We start from the raw sequence: 25,268 nt of genomic DNA on the forward strand, positions 1-25,268 counted from the left end.
CTTGACTTTGGGAAGGGTATTATCCTCTATTCATCTTTATTATATTGTTGCATTATGTTCACAGAAAAACTCAAACATAGGTCATCTCTTTCCTTTCTCTTTCCTCCCAGCTTCTTTTTACTGACATGAATCACAGGAATTCTTGGAGTGTAGAATTCTCCATAGTTTGCCAAAATTAGATCTCTGTCTTTTACCAGCAATCATCTTTTAGACTAGTTGACTCAAGATATTTTAACAACTTCTTTTCCAACAAAGACTGAGTTATAGTCTATCTCCATCACTCTTCTGTTGCTAGACAAACTCTGTAATTCTTCCCCCAAACACACTCTCTTCTCCAATCCAAGTGCACTGCTCACTGTTCCCCAACAATTTTTTCCTCTTTTCTAGTCTAAATCTAGTTAGATTAGTTCATCACTGCCCTTGAACATGCACCTTCCTAGTAAGCCAAATAGATCTGCTCACTTACTATCCCTTCTTTAAATCCCCACAGTCAGATCCATTTATTGTTTTTCAATCTTCAGTAAACCCAGGACCCAGATGATCTACTCATTGTCCTCAACATAGAATTTCATCAGCAAAAAGACTATTTCACCTGGTTTTCCCCAACAATCATACATCTCTTTAGCTTGACATTGTCTCCCAAAATGCATCCTACTTTATAGCCAGTTGGGTACATTAATGATCTTTTCTGAGCAGAGAATTACACTATTTCCCAATAGTGTATCTTTCTGTCTAGTCAGACTTGTCTAGTCTCTATACCCAACTATGCATCCTTCTATATATCCAGTCAACCAAATACTAAATATTGAATGGTAAATCTAAACCAAGAACAGGAATACAAAGAAAGGTAAAAACAATACTTATCCTTCCTTCTCCCACACAAAAATCTCACATTCTAATTCGGAAACACCATGAAAGAAACACGTAAGATAAATACAAAATAGATGAGATAATCTCTAAGAGGAAGATTTTGGGATGGGGGAATAGGAGTAGGAAAGTCCACTCTGATTCAGTTACTCACTAATCCCCTATATGCATTCTTTTCTATATCCAACCTTGTCCATTATTCTAGGAGCCTTTTTTTTTTTTTTTGATGAGGGTACACCATGCTGAACAGTTCTGTGCCAATGTTTCTCAAATCATACAATCAATTTTAAGGTTCTTAAGAAAGACCTTGAGAATATTCTTGTTTTGCTTTTTCTGATCACCTTGTGAGCACTTGTGCTATGTGAGTTCTCCATAAAATTGTCTTTTAGAATTGATTGTATAACACAGGAGATGCTGGCACAGGATTACCCAGCATGGTGAACCCTCATCAGAGGTGTGCTCTATGACAAAACAGACTTGAATTAGCTTGGAAGAAATGTGAGATGTACAAAGTTAGAGAAGTTATCTCAAATGTTCGTAAGGGCTATTTTTGTCTGCCTGTGGCAGAATACTCTGAGCTCATATTGATCTGATTAGCCACAGTCAGACTTACTGTAACTTGACTTTTAACATAGTGATGTCATTTTTGGTCCTCTTTGAGAACAAAAGACAACAACCAGTCAACCAAGGAGCCTGGTTTTTTTTTTTTTTTTTTGAATCCTAATTCCTATATCTTATAGATGAAAGATATTCAAGTATGACATACTGGGCAGAAGCCCCAAGTGAGTGTTAATGTTTCCTCCACCTGCTCTATCTGGCACCAACATGCTGTAAATTCTGGAGGTTAGCTCCAGAAAACTGAAATTAAGTTAAAAAATCAGGCCAATAATGCATTTAATGGTGCTACTGTTTGTTTGCCGTTTGCCAAGCTTATATCATCTCCTAAACCATAAGTTTCTTATCCAACTTCCAGGGAGCTGAGTTGTATAGACTATGATCATCTGTGCAAAAACTTGGGTTCTTGGACTCTGGGAAACTTATAGAGCAAGAAGAGTCCCAGACTCCAACTGATATATCCAAAGCTGATGCAGTATATTTACAAAGTTAGCCAGGAAATTAATCAGGCTCTTCCCACTTTCCTTTTCTACCTCCTTCCCTTTTTCAATTAATTCTAATTCTCAGAGATCTCAAAGGGTAGATTTAAGAGCAGAAATAACATATAATACCTTGTTTCCACACCAATCATTGCCTTAGAATCCCAGGAAAGCAATAAAACTGGTGAAACATCACCAACCCTCAACAGAGATGAGACATTATTGCAGGAAAAGAAGGGAAGTCCTTTTTTCTTACAAACTGATCGGAGGATGCTGACACTATGTAACACAGATAGTTGATATGAGATTTGATTTACAAGTCTCATACTAAGATACAAATTTCCTAGAAATGCCTAGGAAAATTGTAGTACCTTGCACCAAAAGCCTTTGTGGTCTCAACTGGTTTTAAAAAATAGCCTTCAATAAATCTCATGAGGATTTCTAAGTTTTATTCATGGGCAGTCTTTCATAGTTTTTGTGTGCTGGCAAATGGATGATTCACATAACTATACATTTAGAAAACATTGCTACTACATGGTAAGGGAAAGAAAAAAGAGACTGATTACCTCTCCAAAATCTAAAAGCAAGTCGTCTGGACCTATCACATCAAATTGTTTGTTCCTTTATATAAATGTTCTCTCTAGATAAATTGGTCCACTCACTAACTCTAATCACAAATGTCTATTCACTTATCCCTAAACATGCACTCATTCAACAGGTTTCATTCATTGTCACCATATCCTTATCCAATCAGACTTGTTCATGCATTGTGACTCATCACATACTTCTTGTTTAAGTCAGACTAGGCTCTTCATTGTCCTTCAATAATACACTGTCCTATTTAGACAGCACAATGCACCCACTATCTTCTAACTCTTCATAGTCCTTTCCAATCAAACTGACATTCTCCAACTAATAGCCTCCTCTTTAGCCAAACTGATCTCCCTTATACTCCCCAAATATGCATATCCTCTAGAGCCAAGTCTACTCAATTCTCCCCCCCCCCCAATGGAAGACACTTCCATTATTGTTCCCCAGCTTTGATATACTTCTCTCGCTGGACAGGACCACTTATTGTTTTCCAAGATGGGCTCTCCTCTTCAGTGTTTCTATAATTACTCCACGTGCCCTTTCTTCGGCCAAATTGGTCTACTCACTATCTTCCTGAAGTAAATGCTTCTCTTCAGCCAGAGTGGTCCACTCTTTATTTCCTAACATGTCTTTCTTTTCCCCTTAAGAGTATACATCTCCTGTTACAATGACCCATTTATTGTCCCTAACATGCATCCTCTTTCCAGTAGACTAGTACACTCAACTCATTGTCTCTTGAATGAATCTTTCTTTGCAATCTGACTCACTAGTTGTTCTGGACATGTACTCTTTTCCTGAATGATTCTCACTCTCCCTCCAAATGTATCAGCCTCCAAATGTGTATTCATTATTGTCTAACAAGTATCTCAATCTCCCTCCTCCCCCACCTCCAATCTTGACTGGTCTCTAGTTGAGTCTAGTAATAAGTACCCAACTCTGATTACTTTGGTCCACTTACCGTGCCCTCAATATACTTCCTTTATAGCCTGATTGACTATTGACTGTCATCAAATAAAGACACTCTAGCTAGAATGGCCTCCCAATTTGAAAGATAACTTGCTTTAAACCAACTCTTTCCAAAAGGAATTATTGCTTCATTCTGGGATACTTCACTCAATTTCTCCCTCCACATTCATCCTTCTCCTTCATGATTGGTCTTATCATCAGTCCCAAAATACAATCATCCTTTCTATATGCTAGTTCCATTCAATTTTCCCATTACGTGTCCATCTCTCCAGCCAAAGTGTTGCACTCTCTCTTTCCACACAGTCTCTAGGAAGCTTGATTCATTCACTGTCCACAAAATGAATTTTTATCTCCAGCGAGAGTGGTTCATTCACTGTTCCCAACTATTCAGCCTCCTTTCCATCTAGAATGCTACATTCACTCTTCACCATTTCTAGCCAAAGCAAAATCCCTTTCATCATCTCTCAACAAAACAATTTTTCTTGGCCAGAGGGCTGTCATTCACAATGCCCTAAAATCATCTTCTCTAGTCAGACTGATCTAATCAACTCCCCCACAATATGCATTCTATTCTCTCCAAAATTGTACACTAAGTGTAGCCTCCTCTTCTTCAGATAAAATGATCCATTCTCACATCCTTCTTTCCCTGGGAAGAATGGTCCAGTCGTTCTCCTTACATTCATCCTCCTTTCTAGCCAGAAAAGTTCACTCATTACTTCCTGACAATTGATTTCCTCCTTTAATTGGATGGATCCACTCATTGTTTCTGACATGTGCATTCTTTTCCAACCAGAGATCTATTTATTCTACACTTAGTGCCCCTTTGGACTTATTGCTTTGACAGGCTTGTCCACTTGCTATCTACCAAATGTATGCTCTTACATTATACCCATGAGACCTCTCATCTTCCATTCTCCCACATGTGTGTATCAGCATCACTAAAATGTTCCACTCAATGTACTCTCAAGGCAATCCTCACTTTCGGCAGACAGCCTCACAACTCACTGTCCTTTCTCATGAATGTTATGAGTCAAAACAATGGATCCACTCATTGTTGTCCAAAATGCACCTTCCTTTCCAGAAATATTAGTTCATCTGCTTGCTGTGCTCTAGCAATCTTCTCTAGCCATCCTGGATTGACTTAATAATTCTCCAACATGCACCAATTTTCTTCATCCATAAAATTCCATTTTAAAAACTAATGAATATGGCCTTTCAGGTTCCTCTTAACTTGAATCTACAATCCTATGGCCCCATCCTCTTGCCAAACTGATGTAATCGTGATTGTCTTATACACATCTTTTCTCTAGGTAAACTGTTATTTTCTCTCAGCATGCTCTTACCTTCCTCTCCAGATTGTACATAATTTTTCACAATTTGCCTTCTTCTCTTCAGACTAATTGGGCCACCCATTTTCCCCTTTCATGTTTAGCAAGAATAGTTTACTCTATCCCATATAAACTTATTTGTCCTTCTTGTCAGAATGTTCCATTCACTGTATTAATATGTATTTTCTTTTTCAGGAACACTCTTGTCCTGCCATATATATCCAACCTTCCTGGGCCAACTGGTCACTCTCAGTAATACCTAATATCACCGTATCCCCATTTTCAGGCATATTACTTTACTCACTCTTTAGCAAGATCTTCCCTCCTGTTCTTCACTGTTTACCCACACTCACTCTTCTCTGCCTCTTTAGAGCAGTTGGTTGGATGGAGTCTGGAAGACTAAAGTTCAAATCTAGCCTCAAACACCAGCTATGTGAACTTGGAAAAGTAACTTAATTTTGGTTTGTCTCAGTTTCTACAAACAACCCTTTAGGGTTGTTTAAGGATCAAATAAGATAATATTTTAAAAAAGCATTTAGTGTTTCCCTCCTTTTTCCCTATAGTCTAATTGGTCAACTTACTGTCTCTAGTATGTTTCTTTTAGAGCTAAATGACCCTTGTTTACTATGCATTTTCTTCTCCAGTCAGCTATTTCTTGCCAAAGTCATCATCCTCTTCAGCCATATTAGTTTATTTAATGTTGTCTAGTAGCATTCAACCTCCTGTCCAACCAGAAGGAATCACTCATTTTCTTTCAATATACATTTTCCTTTCCTGCCAAACTGGTCCACTTTACTCTAGTGAATCATTCTTACTAGAAGGACTGATTTACTCTGTTTCCCCATCATATAGTGTCCTCCAAACTTTTTTTTCCCTTCTGAGTAGTTTGGTCAATTCATTCTCTCTAACATACTTATCTCTTACCAAAGTGGTCCACTCAATGGGTACAATGTAGATTCATCTCAACAGTCAGATTGGTCCATTCTCTATGCTCCATTATGTTAACTATTCTCTATGTTCTAGTATGTTAACTGCTTCTTCACTCACTGGTCCACTCACATTTCTTCTATAGACAGACACATTTACTCACTTACTGTTCCCTCTTGAACTCTTGAACTTCTAGTTCAAGTCTTTTATTTTTTATGTTTTAATATTTTTATTTTTCCTAGTAAAAACACATTTGTTTTTAAAACTTTGAGTTTCAGATTCGCTCCCTTTCTCTTCATCCCCTCATTGAGAAGACACATGTATGTCTTATGGAACATTTCCATAAAAGTCATACTGCAAAAGAAAACAATCTCCACCCCCCCAAAAAAGTATGTTTTAATCTGCATCCAGACACAACCAGTTCTTCTTTGGGTATGGGTAACACTTTTCATAAGTCCTTCAGAGTAGTTTTGGATCACTGTAATGCTGAAACTAACAGTTTTTCATAGTTGATCATTCCGCAACTTTGCTATTACTATGTACACAATACATTTCACTTTAATGCAGCCTCTTTAGAAGAAAGAATATATTATTCCATTACCATTCTGGATATGTACCCCTTTGTCTACTTGAAGTATACCTATAGGTAGCCTTTTTCTTCACAGCTAAACTGATCTATTTATAGACCTAAACATACAGAATTTTTGTCTGGCCGGACTGACCATCACATTCACTTTCACTGAATGTATCCTCTCCTCTACTGAGACGGAGATGATCACTGTATCTTCCAACATGTACTCCCTATTCATAGTGGCTCATATATAGACTATCTCCAGACAGCTTTGTCATCATACTGTCTAGAATTATGAACCCTTATTTTCAATTGAATTGGTCCCCTCATAGCCATGCAAACATATGCCATCATGTCCAATCTGACTGTCAATTCAAACTCCCTTAAGAGCACCTCCTCCTTTCTATCCAGATTGGACCATTCACTTTACCAAAGCACACATCTTCCTCTCCAGTCAGACTCTGGCCCCAAGATGCATATTCCTCTCTAGAATCCCTTATTGTTCTTTTTATGTGGCTCACCTCTTCAGCTCACATTGGTTTACTTGCTATCCCTGACTGGCACCCACTTCTCCAGTCAGATTCCTCTACTTATCATACCCCCAAATTCACCCTCTGCTTTTTCAGCTGGACAGGACCACTGACAATCCTCTTAACATCACATTCTTACTCTGCTTCTTTCATACACCATCCATGGCATACTTCTTCATCTTGAAATGAAACTTCATTGTCTTTGTTCTGCTCATTCTTCTTCAGTTGTCTGATTATTCAACCCCATTATCTTCTAGTATGGTTCCTCAATATCACATCTCCTTTCAAGTCTACACTTCCTCATCTGGAGCTTACAAGGCCTTGATTCAAATCTCACTTTTGATATTTACTGTTTAACTCTGATCAATATCACTCTACTTTTCTCAGCCTCAGCTTTGTCATCTGTAAAATAGGCAAAATGATATCTGCTGTGCCTATGTCTTAGGATTTTTGTGAGGCTTAAATAAATTCATGTATGGAAAACAATTTGTAAATCTTATCTAGTACTGTATAAACATCAGTTATTATCAACATTATCATAATGATGAGAAAATATCATGATGTAGTAGAACTAAATGTAGAAGAACTAAATGGTTCTAATTTCATCTCAGATCTGATTGTGTGACCCAGTGCCTCAAGCACCCTCCTAAGTTGAGGAGTTGCAACATTATCTGCATTGTTAATAAGAGTTTACTTATGAGAGAGTTCCCTAGAAATCACTGATCTGGACAAAAAATTATTATTATTATTACTTTTGGCCAGATCATGTATTCTCCTTTTGCCTACTATTTCCTAGCACATACCGCTCTACCTAGTAATGTTAGTTCATTCACCATTCCCCCAAAGGCAATTTCCTCAGCAGCCAGGCTAATTAATTCCCTCCTCCATTCATTGTTCCAGAATAAGTATTTTACTTTTTTGGTCATATTCCTCCATTCACCATTTCATTAAACATTTTTTTTTCCCAGGCAGGGTGTTTCATGCATTTAATCATTGTCTCCACTCAACCTGATCTATATCTTGCCACTGGACCCAGATGGCTCTGGATGAGAGAATGAAATAGGTGATCTTGCACAACCCTCCCTTATTCAAATCCAGTTCATTTGCATGTCATGATATCACCTCCCTGATGTTATGGTCCTTATCCAGCACGAAGGATCCAACAAGAACACTATTCAATAAGAACTTTTGAAAAACTTGTTATGGGTTCTTTGCTAAGCCCTGGAAATACAAATAAAAAGGCAAAAGATGTTCCTGTTCTCCAGGAGCTCACAGTTCAACATGCAAATATAGTACAAAAAAGTTATATGCAGTGTCCATTATAGATAATCATTAACAGAAAGGCTCTAGCATCAGGCAAAACTTCTTCTAGAAGATGGAACCATTTGCTTTCTCTGACTAACTTTCTCTAATGACTCACTCATATTCCCTGACATGTATTCTCCCCTATGTCTAGATTTTTCCTCATCCACTCTGAATTTCATTTTCCCTTCTAGTTAGATTGTGCCATTGTTCCTCCTCCTCTGTCTTTAGTCACATTATTCTACTTCCTCTCTCCCATTTCTCTCTATCCCTGACATGATTTTTTCATTCATGAAAGCAAATTTATGGAAGTAGAGAGTACCTTGTTTAATCTCTTACCCAACTCATAAATCCTATCTGTATAGCATCTCTAATAAGGATAATAGTCTTAGAACTAGAAGAGACCTTAGAAGTTCTCTATAGGTTTTTTTCCCCAATTAGGAAATTGAGCCACTAAGAAGTTAAATGCTTTACCACAATTGTCTAATGCTTTTATTTTCCAAAAGAGGAACTTAAAGCCAAAAGAGATGGAATAATTTATCCAAAGTAACACAGGTAGTAACTGATTGAACTGGGATTTGAAATCTGGTCTTCTAAATCCAATGTGCTTTTTACAATACTGTTATCTCTTACAAGTAATCCTTTAGTCATTTCCTGAACACCTCTCCAGAGAATGAGAAATATTCTCTTCTGAGACAAGTTCCATTCCCTTTTTGTCCAGATTTGATCAAGTTTTTCCTTTCATTAAGCCAAATCAGCCTCTCTCTACAATTTCTACCCACTGTTTTTAATTCTTTTGTGATCAAGCAGAATAAAGTTAGCCTATCTTTCACATGCTAGGTCTTTAAGTACTTGAAACCATGATTATGCCTTCCCTTGACTGGGTTAACTCTAAGTTCAATAATTCAAGTTTTCTTTATTGCCTCAATTTCAAGTCCCTTCAACATTTGCATTATTTTCCTACTATTTCTTTCTATTATCAATGTTGATGTCTTTCTCAACATGTTCCTAGAAATAAAAATACTATTCTGAATTGTGGAAGATCTTACCAGGGTAGGTGATAGTACAGTGTTCACTAGTCTTGGCATCAAGTTCTGTTTAGATAGTTTAAAACCAGTGTGTATGTGTGTGTGTAGCTTTCCATGTCATAAATTAGTTCACAATGAGCTTACAGTATATTCAAACTCCTCAGCTTCTCCCACCATTATTTGACTTACAATATTAGTTTTTATAACTCACATTGCTTCCTAGCTGTGCCTTTTCCTTCCTGTATTTGTCCTATTCATTTATTTTTGTTCCTAAGTGATGGACATTAAGAGAATAACTATTAATTTTCACTTTTCTGAATCCCTATTCTTGACATCTGGTAATTTAGCTGTCCCTCCCTTCCCTCTTTCCTCCCTAACCCTCATGTATAATCTGCTAATTTGATAAACATTCCATAATGTCTTTATCCAAGTAACTCATAAGGAGGAAAGGAAGAAGGAAGAAAGGAAATAAGTATTTATTAACCATCTATTATGTGTCAGGCTCTATGATAAGTGCTTCACAATTATTATCTCATTTAATCCTCATAACAGCCCTGGCAGATGAGTGCCATTAATATTCCCCTTTTCTAGCCAAAGAAGCTGAGGCAAACAAAAATAGAGTCACACATTTAATAAGTGTATATAAAACTGGATTTGAACCTGGGTCTTCCTGACTCTATGCCCAGTGCTCTATTAATTATACCACTAAGCTGTCTAAAATAAACAAATACATACATACATATACACAATACAGATATACAAAAAGATAGATAAATATATAACTAGTAAAATATTAAAAAGACTTAGCTTTTAGATTGAAGTCATTTGGCACTTCATTAAAGATCTCCATCTAGATTGTCATTTACTCATTAATAAGTTAGGCCTGTTCATTTTACCACTTCTGAATCCCCCAAACTCTACTATCATCTAGGCCAGGAGACTAGAGTATTTCTCCATCTTGTTCATGAGAATTCTGAGGAGATTCTGACAAATGCCTTGCTAATTTCCAGGTATACTTAAACTAACATGTTCTGCTGATTTAGTAACTCTCTCAAAAAGGAAGTGAGGGGGTGGCAGAATCAAGCGATTCTCAGATTGGGGTAGATCAGGGCATATTTGTAGGCAGGAAAAGAGTCAGTAGGAAGACAAGAGGTTGATTATGGGGAAAAATTATTCTTTGGGATTTTTTTTTCTAGTTTTAAGTGAAGATCACTTCCTCTTCAAAGTCCTCAAAATCTTTTTCTTTTATAGTTCTTTGAGGTTTGTGAGAAGTTAGGCATTAAACTCAATAATGACTGCTTTGCAGAATCCATTTTCTTTTTCTTTTTGAAAATGGGAATGACTTTATCTATCTCCACACGTATGGTACCTCATTCTGTTCTCTTTAAGTCTTTTCAAGTTTACAAAAGGGGCTCAGCAATCTCATCCCCAAATTCATGTAAGCCTTTTATTTTGAAATTTTTATTTTGAAAATATATTAAGGACAGTAATAAGGGACTATGGAGAGAGCTTGAGACTTGGGAGTCAGAAGACACCTATAATTTACTAATATGACACTGAACAAATTATTCAACTTGAGTCTCAGTTCCCTTCTCTCTAAATTGGGGTTGATAATATGAACTCTACATTTGAGGAAAGATAAAGCTGGGAAAAGGTTGGAGTAGGTTGACGAGGATGATGAGAGGACACAAAACACCACATACAAGATGTACCAAATATCTTAATGAGCTCAAAGCTGTTAAAACTTTGAGGAAACTGAGGAATGGAGAAGAGAAGATTTAAGAGGGACTTGCCAACTATTTGAATGGCTGGAATATCAAAGAAGTATTATTTTATTCTGCCTATTCTAGGAAAAGTAGGAAGGAAGTTGCAGATAGATTTTGGTTTGAAGGAAGGAACAATTTCCTTGGAAAATAGAGCTGACCCAACATGTAATGGTGTGTTTTTAGAGATAGTGAGTTTCCTTGTCACTTTAAACCTTCAAGGAGAAGACTGGATATCCATATGTAGGGATGCTGGAGAAGGGATTTCTTACTCAGTGAGAGGTTAGGCTGAAAGTTCTCCCAAGTCTGAGAAGCAAGAAGCCCAAATTAGGAGGATTTTATATTAACCCACGAGATATAAGGGCCTAAGGATGCTGTTTGTGTGAATAGCAAAAAAGAGGATAATTACAAAAGACAGTTTGGAATTAGACTTGACAAAAATAAGATTTGTCAAATGATTGTATATAGGAAGTAAGTGGGAGGGAAGAGTTCGGTAACTCTGTGGTCTCAAAGTTGTACCTGCAAAAGAAATATAAAAGTTTTGAGGATTGGAGACTTTCATTGAGGAAAACAGCAATTTTCCTTTTTGACAAACTGAGTTTGAAATGCCTGTGAGGTATTCAGGAAAAGAAATTCGGCTGTAATTGATAATATTGCTTATTCTAGTCACATGTGTTGTAGTTAGAATCCAATGGATTAGATCGAGGATATACAGATATGGGTATTGTTTGCTTAAGAGATGGCACTTGAATCTATGGGAACTCATGGAATCTCCAAGTAAAGGAGGAAAGAAGGACTACTAGTAGTAAGTGATAAAAATATTATCTTAATAGAGAAAGTGATAGATGATTATCCAGCCGAGAGGATTTGAAAATGATGTGGACAGGGAAGATGAGAAATGAGAAAAACAATTCAATGGAAGAAGGGAAGTGCTTCCTATCAAAAGTTTTAGAGAAGTCAAGGAGGTTAAGGTGAGACATAAAGAGGTCTTTGGCAGTTTTGGAAAGAACAGTACCAGTCAGGTGGTGGAATCTGAAGCCTGATTGCAAAAGATTGAGAATTGAAGGAGTAACGAATAAATAATGCAAATATATACAACTCTTTTTTAGAATTGCTGTACAAGAGAGGAGTTGTATACAATGACAGCATGAGAAGATGGCAGAATCAAGTAAGGGCTTCTTCAGATTGGAGTAGGCCAGGACATATTTGTAGGCAAGAAAAGAGCCAGTAGGAAGACAAGATATTGATTATGAGAAAAAGAGGGGCAACATTGAATGAGGCAAGTTCCTAGAAGAGATGGGAAAGGAAGGATCAAGGATAAAAGTTGAGCAGTTGCTTCAAAGGCAAAGAGGATTACCTTTTTCAAATATAAGAATAAAGGAGACACATCTGAGTATAAATAGAGATTTTGAAATATGGAATAGGAAGCAATGAAGTTTATGAAGGATGAGCTTTATTTTCTTGAAAAAAACAGATGATGGTACTAGAAGCTTGAGGAAAGAAGAGAAAGGAGGTCCAGTTGAAATTAATTAACATGAAATTGAAAAATCATGGAGTTGGAACAATGTGATTGCTTCCTCCAGATGTATTTGAGATTGTGGAGAAGGCAGATGGTAGAAGTTATGGTAAATATATTGGGGCAATTGGAAGAGAATATATAGTGAAAAATGTTTTCATTTTAGAGGGAAAAGAACAAAATTATTTACCTAGAATTCTAATGTCTCAAAAAATAAGAGTTGAAAAAAATATGGGGCAGAGCCAAGATGGTGGAGAGGACACACATTTCATTCTATGCTCTTCTACTTTCACTTACCAATTACCTAATTCAGTCTCAGAAATAGTGCTTGACTGGTAAAATCCATGAATAGTGGGAGTACAACAAATTACCAGCCAAAGAAAGAGAGCAAATTTCCAACCCTGAGGTGACTTAATAGCAGTCAATCTCCAGACAAAACTCCAAAGGAGGATATAACTTAGTTCCCACCACACAAGGCAGTCCTAGAAGAAATTAGAAAGATCTTAAAAGAGAAAAGGCATATAACTCATTAAAAGAAAGATTTAATGGAATGGAAAAAGAAAACAACTTCCTGAAATGTGAGATGGAAAAAAGAAAGAGCTCCCAGGGAAACAGAATTAATGAATTGTAAAAGATAAAGAACTCTCAAGAAAGTAGGATTTGTGAATTGGAAAAGATAAATAATTCCCAGTAAGTAGGATTTGTGAATTGAAATTACATGAAATTGAAATAACATGGAGTTGGAACAATGTGGTTGCTTCCTCCAGATGTGTTTGGGATTATGGAGAAGGCAGATGGTAGAAGTGATCCAGTGTTGAGGATTGGCAGAGGATAAATTGTGGTAAGACCACAGACAAGAGAGTTCAAAGATAGAGAATAATGTTCTTGGCAACTATATAGTCTGTGACATGGACAGAGTAGAGAAGCAGATCTGGGAGAAAAGAGAGAAATGGGTGGATGTGAGGTTACTTACATTAAGGAGATACAATAGGTTTAGACATTTAGAAGGCAGCAGAGGAAGGGATGAAAAGGTAGGGGATTATGATCATAGAAGGATCCTAGAATTGTAGTTCTAGAGACATGAAACATTACCTAGTCCATTTCCTTCTTTTAATAGTTTAGGAACTATTAGGTCATGGAGGAATTAAGGAAAGAGACTATCCTTGATTAAAAACAATTATGTGCCAGATACTGTGTTAAGTGATCACAATTGTTTTCTCATTCATCCTCAGAACTCTTGGAAGTAGGTACTTTTATTAGCTTCATTTTATAGATAAGGAACCTGAGGTTTAGATTTGCTCAAAGTTTTACAACTAGTAAGTTTCTGAGGTCAGATTTAAACTCAGGTTTTCCTGACTCAATACCTAGGTCTCTAAGCCCCTCAAATTCCTAAAATTATTCTTTATCTTCAAAGGAACTTCATATCCCTCCATTTCTCTCTCTTCTCTTACTCTATCCAATGTGCCAGCTAGCTGACTTACACTTTAACATTAACTCTCAATTAAGAGAGGCTGAATAGCTTAGGAATTTCAGAGTTCAGTATCATGGAAGTACCAAGTAATGGATGATGATAATGGTGTTCTATGATATGATCATCCTTATGAGTGGCTGAAGTAGGGCAAAGTTCTAGCTCATGTGAATTAAAAAAAAGTTGTCCTGGGAGGCCAAGTTAAAAAGGTAGATTTGGAGATTAGACTGTGCTCTAAATTCTGACCCCCTAAAGAGAGGAGGAAGAATGACATAGGCACCAGCAGATCACTGCAATTAGGAAAGATGTAGATAGATGACATTAATGGCATTAACTTCAAAGGAAGAGAAGTGGCTAATGATGAGAGCAGGGGAACATAGGGAGGATGTAAACTCTTTCTCATAGTCCAGTAGATCAGAGGACATATAAGAAGTAGACACTAGTCCTGGAGAAGTTAGTTGGGGATGCATTATCTTCTGGAGTGTGCAAAATAAAATGTGAAGAGATGGAAAATGAAAGAAAGCTTACCAATAGTCAGAAGTTCTAGAAATCTCATGGAAAGGGAACTTTGAGGACTTAAGAGACTGAGAAGTGGTAGGTTTAAGTTGGATTAGATGAGAAGATGGAGAAAGGGCTGCAAAGGGAGGACTATTCCTCTCTGGCACAGATTGACTGAGTCACTGCGATTAAGAAAGTAGTATAAATTTGTTAATCATAGCTGTCAATTGTTTGGAGCCTTCACTTTTCTAGATCTTATGATGTTGAAAGATGGTATAGGTATAATCCTTCCTTCTTTGAATACTAGGAAGTTGATAAGGTGATAGTAGAATGTTTAGTCTGGAGGCTCAAAACCCCTCTTTCCCTCCTCCTCAATTGGAATGGACTCTCTCATATCACCACCTCATTAGTAATATCCCAAGATGGAGGAACATGAAGTCAACAAAGAAGATATTTCCCACAGTAATAATTTTACCCATATGAGGTCTTGCATTTCATTAATGCATCCCATACACCACCCACAACTTATAAATGGTTTCATAAGTACCTATGACTGAACAAGAAATGAGCCTTTCTCTGCTTAGCTAACCAGAGCTTCAGCAAATTGAAAGAATCTTATCACCAGTCCTATCTTCAAAGACTTTCCTTTCCATCTTTGAAGGACCTATAAAAAGCTGATTCTGTTGGTTTAGACTTTGAGAAGTCAGAGTAATCCCCAGTCTTTTTGTGCTACAATGAGATAAGGGAGGTTTTTATAATTTTGAAACTCCATGTTTACAACAATTCTATGAATCTATTATTATAATTTTTTCCCATGTAATTCTAAGATTCTATGATTATGTGCTTTTGAATCTGAGATTCTAAGAAATGCGTTCCTCATTTCTGATTCTTTTTGATCAAGTAGCACTTTTCATACCCAGTAGCTACTGCGAAAGTAGAAGACCATTCTCGAGGAGATGTTGTCCACCCAAGGAAGAATATTCTCTTTAGCCTTGGCTGCCATCTGCCCATAGGAGAGAAGGATGGTACTGCTGGCCCACTTCCACTTTGGGTCCTCTTCCTCCTAGGGAGAAGGAAAAGAAAAGAACAAAGAGAGCCAATATTGGGTTCATCAAAAGTATCACTGTTTTTGCACAGAACTAGGCATTATAGAATTATAGATATAGAATTAGAATTTAGACATTTAGAAGTCTGTGAGTATAATCTCATCATTTTAGAGAATAGGTAAATGAAGCCAGGAGAAGTTAAACATCTTGGCCAGCATCACGTATAGTAAATGACAGAACCCAAATCCTCGGATTCCAAATCAAGCACTTTTTCCTGGACAGTATGCCTCCTTGGTAAAAGATCTTGGGTTTAGTTCCCTAATTCTTCCAGGAAAGGGACTCAAGATATGGGAGCCCATACTGGGGTTTTTGTTTTCTTCAATTTGTAAAATATATAGACTTGAAAGAATCCACTTATTTGGGTGGGTTCTAGGCCTGGGGAAAGTTATGTCATGGGCAAGCTTAGTACATGATAATGAGAATACAAACTCTTTTTGCCTGGCTGGTCTTCAACACATCTCATTCACTGATCTGCTTATTGATGGACTAATTAAACAAATATTTATTGAACACCTGCTAAATGTAGGACCGTGAGCTCCATGACGGGGAAAATATACAATGTCTTCATGAAGCTTAGTCAGTCAAGATAAAGGAGGATTGATTAAGTGACTCATATGTTTATAGACACAAACATCTCTTTTCTATTTTTTTTCCAGGTTTTAGGTTTCTCTTTGCTGTGCTGATGTTTCTCTTCCTGTGCCCCACTGCCTACTTATTCTATTTAATATTTCTTTGTCCTTATAATCTCTTCAGATTTCCAATTCTTTGCTTTACTACTTTGAATTCCTGCCACCCATCCTTTGCTCCTTTCCCCTTAACCTCTTTTTTCTATGCTGTTTTAGGGATACTGTCATAGGTCCTTGCATGGTGCTGATGGTGGACAAATCTGTTATTTGATAGTATTCTGGTTTGGAAGGTGAAGGTGGGCATTGTTGGGAATCCTGAAGGTGAGATTCTGTGATACAAAAGATATAGACTTTTGTCATAGGTCATAGACTTTGAGATTAAAAGGACTTGAAAGAAGAGCTAACACATATGCCCCATTTTGCAATTAGAGAAATTTTCTCAGATAGGGACAGATTGATTCTGAACATTAGACAGGATATGTATCATAGACCCCTTGTTGCTTATAATCCCTGTGAAGAGGACAGGAAGAGGTGTGGGCAGAGTTCTTTTGTGGCCATTTGTGTGCAAATACCTTAATACTAAAGTTGTTAAGAGTCCGCTTTAAAGGTCCTGTCCGGCCAAATTGGTCCAGGACTGCCCAAGCATCATCCAGATGTCGTGCTGCTGTTAATCCTATGGTGAGGGCAATTCCCTGTAAGGGGACAAGAGAAGGAGGGATGCTGATAAATTGAGGGTTCCCAATATGGGGCAGTTGGTCCAAGATTCATGAGATCTTAGAGGAGAAAGGGCTTACTCCATGGGGAAATTAAGCATCAAAGAAGAGAAAGGACTTCATTCCCCCTAGATAACACAGTGACTCAGCAGGCTTAGACTTCAAGATTTCAAATCAATAACATTCATATAATGCTTAACATTTTACAGTGTGTCTCCTCCTCACAGAAGCTCTATGACATGGGTGATATAAATGTTATTATTTTTTAAAGATTATTGATTTATAGATGGGAGGGCTCTTAGAGGTAAACTGGCCCAATCTCTCATTTTTACAGATGAGGAAACTGAGATACACGGAAGTGAATTGAGGGACACAAAAGCCAATATATTTTCCAGTATTGAGATGTCTAGGTAGAGTAGTAGATAGAGTGTTGTTCCTGGAGTAAGGAAAACCTGAGTTCAAATTTGGCCTTAGACACTTATTAGCTGTGTGTTCCTGAGTACGTCATGTCTGCCTCAGTTTCCTCAGTTGCAAAATCAGGAGAATAGCAGCATTTACCTCCCTAGATTGTTGTAAGAAAAACACTTAGTACAATGTCTAGCATATAGTAAGTGCTCAATAAATGCTTGTTCCTTTCAGCACCCTTTCCTCTTCCCTTTTATCATTTTATAGATGAAAGAAACTGAGGTTCTGAAGAGTAATCTTACTGTAGTACCATGATTTTTAAAAAAGGCCAGGATATAAATTCACATATTTTGACTCTAAGAGCAAATTCTTTTCCATTATATCATATCATATCATACATACCACATGAAATTCATACCTTACTTATAATAGGATTTTAAGCCTCAATAATCAGGTGGTATTCATAAGGAATTTTTTAAGGAAACAAAGAGTCAAACTTGAAACTCCTATAAGAATAGCAAATTGTACATAGTGTAGTTGTACATGATGTTCAGTTTATGTGTAATTATCTTTTAAAAATTATACTGTTATGAACATATTTTATATTTATATTATATATAATTTATATTGTATAAATTAAAAATAAAATTTAAAAAATTATACTATGTAGCTGGTCACTTTCTAAGGACTGGGCACTCATTTGTTGGTTTCCCCATTATACTGGCATATAGATAAAACAGTAGTGGAAACAGCCCTAGAAGCAGAATCAGAAAACCTGTCTAAAGCAGTATAGAAATATTATTTGTGCCTCTTACTCCATGGAATCATGAATCTCAAGACTGTACAGAGGTAGGAAAAACTGTTAGACTCTTAAGGTGTAAGAACAGCTCAAGCCTGCTGGATTTCCTCTGAGAGCTAATAAATGTTTAACAATTATTGGGGTGGGGGGAGTGAAATATAAGCAGGACATACCATTACCATTTTTTCTATCATTTTCTTAGGTATAATCAACAAAATAATAAATCAAGCCTCTGATTTATGGTTTGTCTATTTCTGAAATATAAATGCTCACACTGAAAACTTAATTGTCTCTAATGAACTGGTAAGAGCTGGCTCCAGCACATCACTATTTGAGAGCCATTTGATCTCACTTAATACCTTATATCTAGGGAAGTTGTTTGCCCCGGGGCAGAAATTTAATGACAAAATAAGCCTGGAATCAAGGCTTAGTTTATGAGTTTAGAACAATATGTGGACAGAAGGAGACCTTACTCAAGTCTATGGCTATGGAGAGAGTTTAGCCTGAGTTTAGAATTAAGCATCAGTCTGGGTAGGAATTAATCTGTGGTTGAATTTAAGGCTCAGGTTGTTACAGGCATCTTTAAGACAGCTTTAGTTAGGATTAGAGTTCATCCTGTGAAAAGATCAGTGTTCAAGTTATGTTAGAGATATCAGGTATATTCTGAGAATGCATGAGTTCTTCATGGGCTTTGCAGGATTAGACATTCACTAGAAAAGACTGGGATGACTACTGATATCATCACCTCTCTCTGTTGCAGGGACTGATGGGATGTGTCCAAAAGTGATCTTAAATGTTTTCTGATCATGGAGCTGTTGTTGGCTGCTCGTAGAATCATTCCATAGTAGATGAACAGGAAAGTCTGAAAGTTAAAAGGTTAGAATTATACAGGAAAAACTACTTGATATGTGAGCCAGAATGAGCTCGAAGTGCTTTTTCAAGTCAATCCAAACATTTGCTAAACGCCTATTATAAACAAAAAGACTCTGCTAGATATTAGAAATTCAAAGACAAAGATATAACCTCTGCCTTCAAGAGGCTTGCAGTCTCCTGAGTGATATGAGGAAAGGGGGAATACCAATAGTTTAGGGCTAGGGCTAGGGCTAGGGATGGCATTGTTGGGAGGTTACAGCTGACCTGATCTTTGAACAAAGAAAATATATTATGTAACTATAAATATAGAATATATAAAATATGAAATATAGAACATATAATATTTGATATAATGATATATATTATACTATGTAATAAAGCTATATAAAATAATCTATATAAATATACAGAGAAGGAAAATGGAGTGGCAAGTTTGGGTAAAAGCTACTAGCCCAGTTTGGCTAGAATGAAGAGCTCAGTGAAATAAGCCTGGAAAGAAAGAAGGAAACAAGTATTTTTTGAGTATCTACTATATGCCAAACACTGTTTTAAACACTTTACAGATATTATCTCATTTGATCCTCCCCACAATCCGGGTAAATAGATGTCATTTATCCCCATTTTACAGGAAATTGAGGTAGACAAAGATTTAAGTTACATGCCCAGTGTTATATAATTGGCAAGTGTCTGAAGCTGGATTTGAACTTGTCTTCCTATCTGTTTACCTAATACTCTAGTTACTATACCATTAATTGCCTGGAAAGGTAGATTTGAACTCCTCCCAGTAAAGCATTTCCCTGATGTTGAAATGATGAAAGCAAACATTTAAGTAATTCTTTAAAGTTTAGAAAGCTTTCAATATGCATCTTCTCATTTGAACTCTACCATCACCTGGAGAGCAGATAGTATGATTTTACAGATGACAAAAAGCAGCCTGACATTGAAATGGAGTTTGCTGATATGAGGTAGAATAGATATTACTTCTTTTCTCTCATGGGAAGGCTTCAGGGCAGAGAATCCACTTCTATCCAATGCCTTCCTTTATGGAGGATTAAAAACTGGACTTTTAGTTCACTCCACTTTGTATCTGTTGCTCTGCCTGGTATTGCCTCCATAGAACAAGATTTCTCATTGGATACCTTCTGATTAGCCCTCCCACTTTTGCTGTATCTTTTTATGTGTTCTTGCTTCCCCCTCTAGATTGCAAGCCCCTTAAAGGAAGGGCCTATTTAAAAAAAATTAATTATATCCTTATTGCTTAGCACAGTGCCTAAAGTAAGAAACAAAAAAAAGTAAATTAAGTTTTACTTACATAGTAAATTTGGATTGGTTTGGAGTACTCTTCTAATCTCTAACTTTGTTAAAAACATCAAATAGAAGGCACAAGCACAGGTATACAGATACATACATGTAGAATATAGAGATGTGAATGAAAATATGCTAGTAAATGCATAAAAATCAACTCTCCAGAAAAAAATTATACATGAACACATATTAATTTACATTGTCTAAATTTTCTCCATCACTTTAAGTAAAGATAAACAACAAAACAAATCAATCCCTGATTTGTAGTTTTGACCATTTTTGAGGTAAGAATGCTCCCACTAAAAATGAAATAATTTGCTCTGGTAAGCTTTTCCAAGCTTGCTCCAGCATATCATTGGGTAGAGGAGACCTTAGAGTTCCTTTAGTCCTGCCCGCTCAGTTTCTAGATTGTTGAAGCTGAGAAATAAACAGAGAGTGTCTATGTGAGAGAATAAGAGAAGGGGGACAGAGAAAAGAGAGAGAGGGAAGACAGAAAGAGGGAGGGAGACACTGAAAGATAAAGAGAGCAAAGAGTAAAATAAATTAAAGCATAATAATCAAGAAGTGTTTATTATGAGCCTACTATATGCCAGGCAGTATGGTAGGTCTAGGTGCAGAAGATACAAATAGGAAAAAATGAAACAATCCCTAGTTACAATGAACTTACATTGTAATGGAAGAGATAACATGCAAAAAAAATTTATATATACACATACATACATATAAGGTTAATGAATACATTCATATATACATATATGTTATATATACATACATATACATATAATGCATATTTAAATTTAATATATTTAAGTTAAATATAAAATTTAAATATTAAATATAAAGTTAAGTTTAATATGAGAGTTAAATGTAAAGTTAAATGTAAGAGTAGCTAGGTGGTACAGGAGACAGTGCTGGCCCTGAAATCAAAAGGAGATCTGATTTTAAATTCAGCTTCAGCTACTAGTTGTGTGACCCTGAGCAAGTCACTTAGCTCCACTTACCTCAGTTTCCTCATCTGTAAAATGAGCTGGAGAAGTAAATGGCAAATTACCCTAGTTTTTGTGCTAAGAAAATGTCAAATGGGATCACAGAGAACTGGTCATGACTAAAACTATTCTCTTCCTTTCCTAACACAGTACTCTGCACACAGTAGGACCTCAGTAAATATTTGCTGGATTGATTGAGAGGGAAGAAAGAGAGAATTCAAAACTGAAAATACAAAAAAAATTGAACTTAAAAAATGAAGAGAAGGGGAAGCTAGTTGGTGCAGTGGGTAGAGCACCAGCCCTGAAGTTGGGAGGATCTGAGTTCAAATCTGGTCTCAAATACTTTAATAGTTCCTAGCTGTATGAACTGGGTAAGCCATTTAATTCCAATTGCCTCAGCAAAAAAAAAAAAAAAAAAAAAAAAAAAAAAAGTACAGGTTTCCGAATCAAGAGAACCTTTAATACATAGTAACAAAAAATGAAGAAGAGAAAATACATAGGAAAGTAAAAAAGAGGCACACAGATAAGGACAGCTTTGAAAGTTCCCAGTTATCCTGCTTTAAAAGAAAAGCAAATACATTATAAAGAACTACAATTTTATATATAATCCTCTTTATTTTGTTCTATTATATATATATGAATATTCATTTATATGGTATAAAGAGCTGAAACTCTTAAAAGATGTGCTTGAATCAGACAACCGAGCATTTAAGGCTAATTACCTATTGGACAATAACTCTATTAGCATATGTTTGGGAAAATGGCCCTTCTCACTATTCCATGCTGGCTGGATCTTTTGATGTATATAGATAATCGTGGGGAGAATTAGAGGGTGGAGTGAGACAAGCCAGACTCATTTTGTAGCAGGACCAGGAGAAGGGAGGTTGGTGGAGAGATTGTGACAGTTTGTCTTATTTACTTATCCCTCTAAAGACCAAGTTCTTTTGCTTATCCTGACTGTGGCTGATCCTGAGGTCTCCAGCCTAGAACTTACAATATGGTATTTGTGGAATTGAAAATTTAAATAAAAAGGATAAAAGGCAAGATCCATTATTCTTGTATTCAAACAATTAGATTCAATCCTTGGCTCTAATACTTATTGGTTGTGTGAACAGGATACTTTACCGTCCCCAGGTAGTCTGTTTCCTCATCTATAAAATGTTACATCATTTCAGTCATATTGAACTCTTCATGATTTAATTTGGGATTTTCCTGGCAAAATGTTTTACTATTTCCTTCTCTAGCTTATTTTATTGATGAGGAAACTGAGGCAAACAAGATCAAGTGATTGCCTGAAGGTCACAAAGTATCTGAGGTCAGATTTGAATTTAAGTTTTCCTGACTCTGGGACCATAGCTCTATCTACTGTGCTACCTAGCTGCCCACCTATAAAGTGGGGCACCATTTTTATATTACCTACCCTATAGGAAAATTATGAACACAGTATTTTATAAAGCCTCAAATGCTAAATAATTGAGAATTATAATGATATAATATGATGGTTCTCCTGTCAATTTACTTTCCTTCCCAGTGGGGATCATGGCATTAGGTAAACCAACATGCTATGTCCTAAAATAGGGACATAGAAGAAATAGTGAATGTAGGCAGAAAGAAGGCAAAATCTATGAAACAAACCTTTTCAGGATTTTGCTCCAAGTAAGTCCGGTCAGGTTTCATGACAGCAAGCATTAGTGACTTTGCCCATCCATCTACTGTTAAGAACTGAACAGACCTGGCTCCTATCTGTGGGCAGATGTTAAAAAGTCATTGAGAGAACAAATTAGAATCTCTCCCCTTTCTGAGCTGGGTGGGAGGAAATCAAGTTCTCCCTTTTTGTCCTGCCCCGACCAGTACCCAGATATATCTCCCCAGTTTTTCAGTGCCTTGAATCTTCATGTTGCTCACTCTCTTATCTTCAAAGCCACAATTCTATCTCATACCTTTAAAGTCCAAGTTTTTTTCTTTTTGACACATGGGACAAGGCCTTCTCAGTATCTTCACAACCCAGTCAGTGTCAGAGCTATCAATTGAAACCTTCTAAATGTATATATAACCTTCTGTCAGTATAAAGACTTTCAAGTATCATTGAGGGGATAGCTTGCTTTCTCCAGAAAATAGAGAGTAGGACTACCTTCATTCAGAGATGTAATCTGAAGGAGTCGTGTGGGCTAGATGGAAGTAGATTACTTTTTCTTCATAAAATGGGGTCGGCCTACTTTTATTCCAAACTAACTCCTGGACAGCACGACTTCTAATGCAGATAGAAAATAAAAGAGTTAGTTTGGAGATGATAAGAGATCCATGACTTAGTTTGATCAAAATAGTAGGTGAGGTATCAATCAGATCTCCTTTTGATTTTGCTTATTCTTTCCCTTTTCCCCCCTGAAAAACAAGGAAGCAGCCTCTGGAATATGCCCTTGGTATTTTCTCCTCTGTATGTTGTTGAGGAAGGAGACTGGCTCGACCTTGCTAACTATCTTAGGTCTGGAGTTAAGTTGAGGAAAAAAAGCCTGATTGCATTTTTCTTCCTTCTCTGTCTTCCTCCTCCTTTTCCCTCTTCCTCCACTCTCCCTCCTTTTCTCTTTCTGTCTTTGTTTCTATCTTTTGGTCTCATAGCCCACATTGCCTCATATTTGAGCAGGCTTTACTATTTCTAGAATTGATATCATTACTAATATATTGGAATCCTTTTTCCAGGAATAATTTTGACATATTTATAGGATTATTATTAAGGCTTCAATTTACATTAAAAAGGAATCATTTTTATAGTCTGCATGCTTATTTGTGAATTATTCATCTGTATGCTGTGTCCCCATTACATTTTTTGCTTTCTTGAGCAAAATTGTGAATTTATTTTGTGGAATTTAATTTCCTGGTATTCTGTGTTTAAGCCTTCAACAGATTTGAAGCACAGCAGATTAATAACAGCTAGTAGAAGGTTTTTGTTTGTTTTTGGAGAGGCAATTGGGGTTAATTGACTTGCCCAGGGTCACACAGCTGGTGAGTGTTAATTGTCTAAGGCTGAATTTGAATTCAGATCTTTCTGATTTGAAGGTGGATGTTCTATCCACTGTGCCATCTAGCTGCCCCAGACATTTTTTTGGGGGGGTTCCTCTATTGAAGCAGACTTATTAACACTGACCAATAATAGGAAGCTTCCTAGTTGGAAGTGTTCTAAAAGGCATTAGGTAAATACCTGCAGGGAAATGGGATGGAGTGGGGAAGGGGCAGTAAAAGGAATGGGAAGTTGAGTTAGATGGTCTCTAGGATTCCTTCTGTGACATTCTAACATTTAGTAAATTGTTCCCCAAATGCAAAAGGAATGAAAAAAATGTGATAGGAAGAGATCTGGGGAAAAGTAGGTTTGAGAGGACAAGATGGCTTGGGACCTTGGTGATTTATTTAGTTTGGTCAGGCCCTTATTTTGCACAGTTTGGTCAAAACCTTGTGGTCCTGCTTGTTGTCTCCTTTACATGGAGTCCCTGATTGACTCCAAAGCTTCTGAATCTGCTTCCAGCCTGCCAGGAATCTTTCCTTCCTTTCCCATCCTCTACCAAATTTCATGTTAACCTTCATAGACTTTCATGTGTTTAAAGGATAGAAAGCTGGAATAGAGCTTGGAAGTTTTATAGTCCAACAACATTATTTTATAAATGGAGAAACTTGGGTTCAGAGAGGGAAATTCCCAAGGGAGAAACCTTCCTAACCTTGGCTCTTTTGGCTGCAAAGCCATCATTCTTTCAAAATTCTGCTTAGGATTCCCCTTAAACTCCAGGTCTTTTCTTCAGTCACCTTACTTGCAAATTTCATCCTCTACTCTCATGTCACTATGTACTAATCTTAAAAGTGTAAAAACTGTTTTATATATTAGCTCATTTGATCCTCACAATCAGCCTGGGAGGCAGATGCTATTATTATTTCCTCATTTGGAAACTGAGGTATACTAAAATTCAGTTATTTTCCCAAAGTCAAGAGCTAACAAGTTTCTAATTACAACTAGAATTGT

The 25,268-nt window shown here is 36.7% G+C and overlaps 1 protein-coding gene across 2 annotated transcripts in view; it reads right to left on the reverse strand.

The window, feature by feature from the left end:
• Positions 1 to 25,268, reverse strand: part of LOC127544503 (maestro heat-like repeat family member 5) — a 135,243-nt gene that overhangs the window by 61,479 nt on the left and 48,496 nt on the right. For both annotated transcript variants that reach the window (XM_051971165.1, XM_051971164.1), the window contains exons 7-10: positions 22,898 to 23,005; positions 18,844 to 18,960; positions 16,754 to 16,873; positions 15,366 to 15,512 (exon numbers count right to left, since the gene is read on the reverse strand). In XM_051971165.1, the coding sequence (XP_051827125.1) occupies positions 15,366 to 15,512; positions 16,754 to 16,873; positions 18,844 to 18,960; positions 22,898 to 23,005 (492 nt within the window). The remainder of the gene's footprint in view (positions 1 to 15,365; positions 15,513 to 16,753; positions 16,874 to 18,843; positions 18,961 to 22,897; positions 23,006 to 25,268) is intronic.

Source organism: Antechinus flavipes, chromosome 1 (genome assembly GCF_016432865.1).
Source record: "Antechinus flavipes isolate AdamAnt ecotype Samford, QLD, Australia chromosome 1, AdamAnt_v2, whole genome shotgun sequence".
In the NCBI taxonomy this organism is placed as follows: Eukaryota; Metazoa; Chordata; class Mammalia; order Dasyuromorphia; family Dasyuridae; genus Antechinus; species Antechinus flavipes.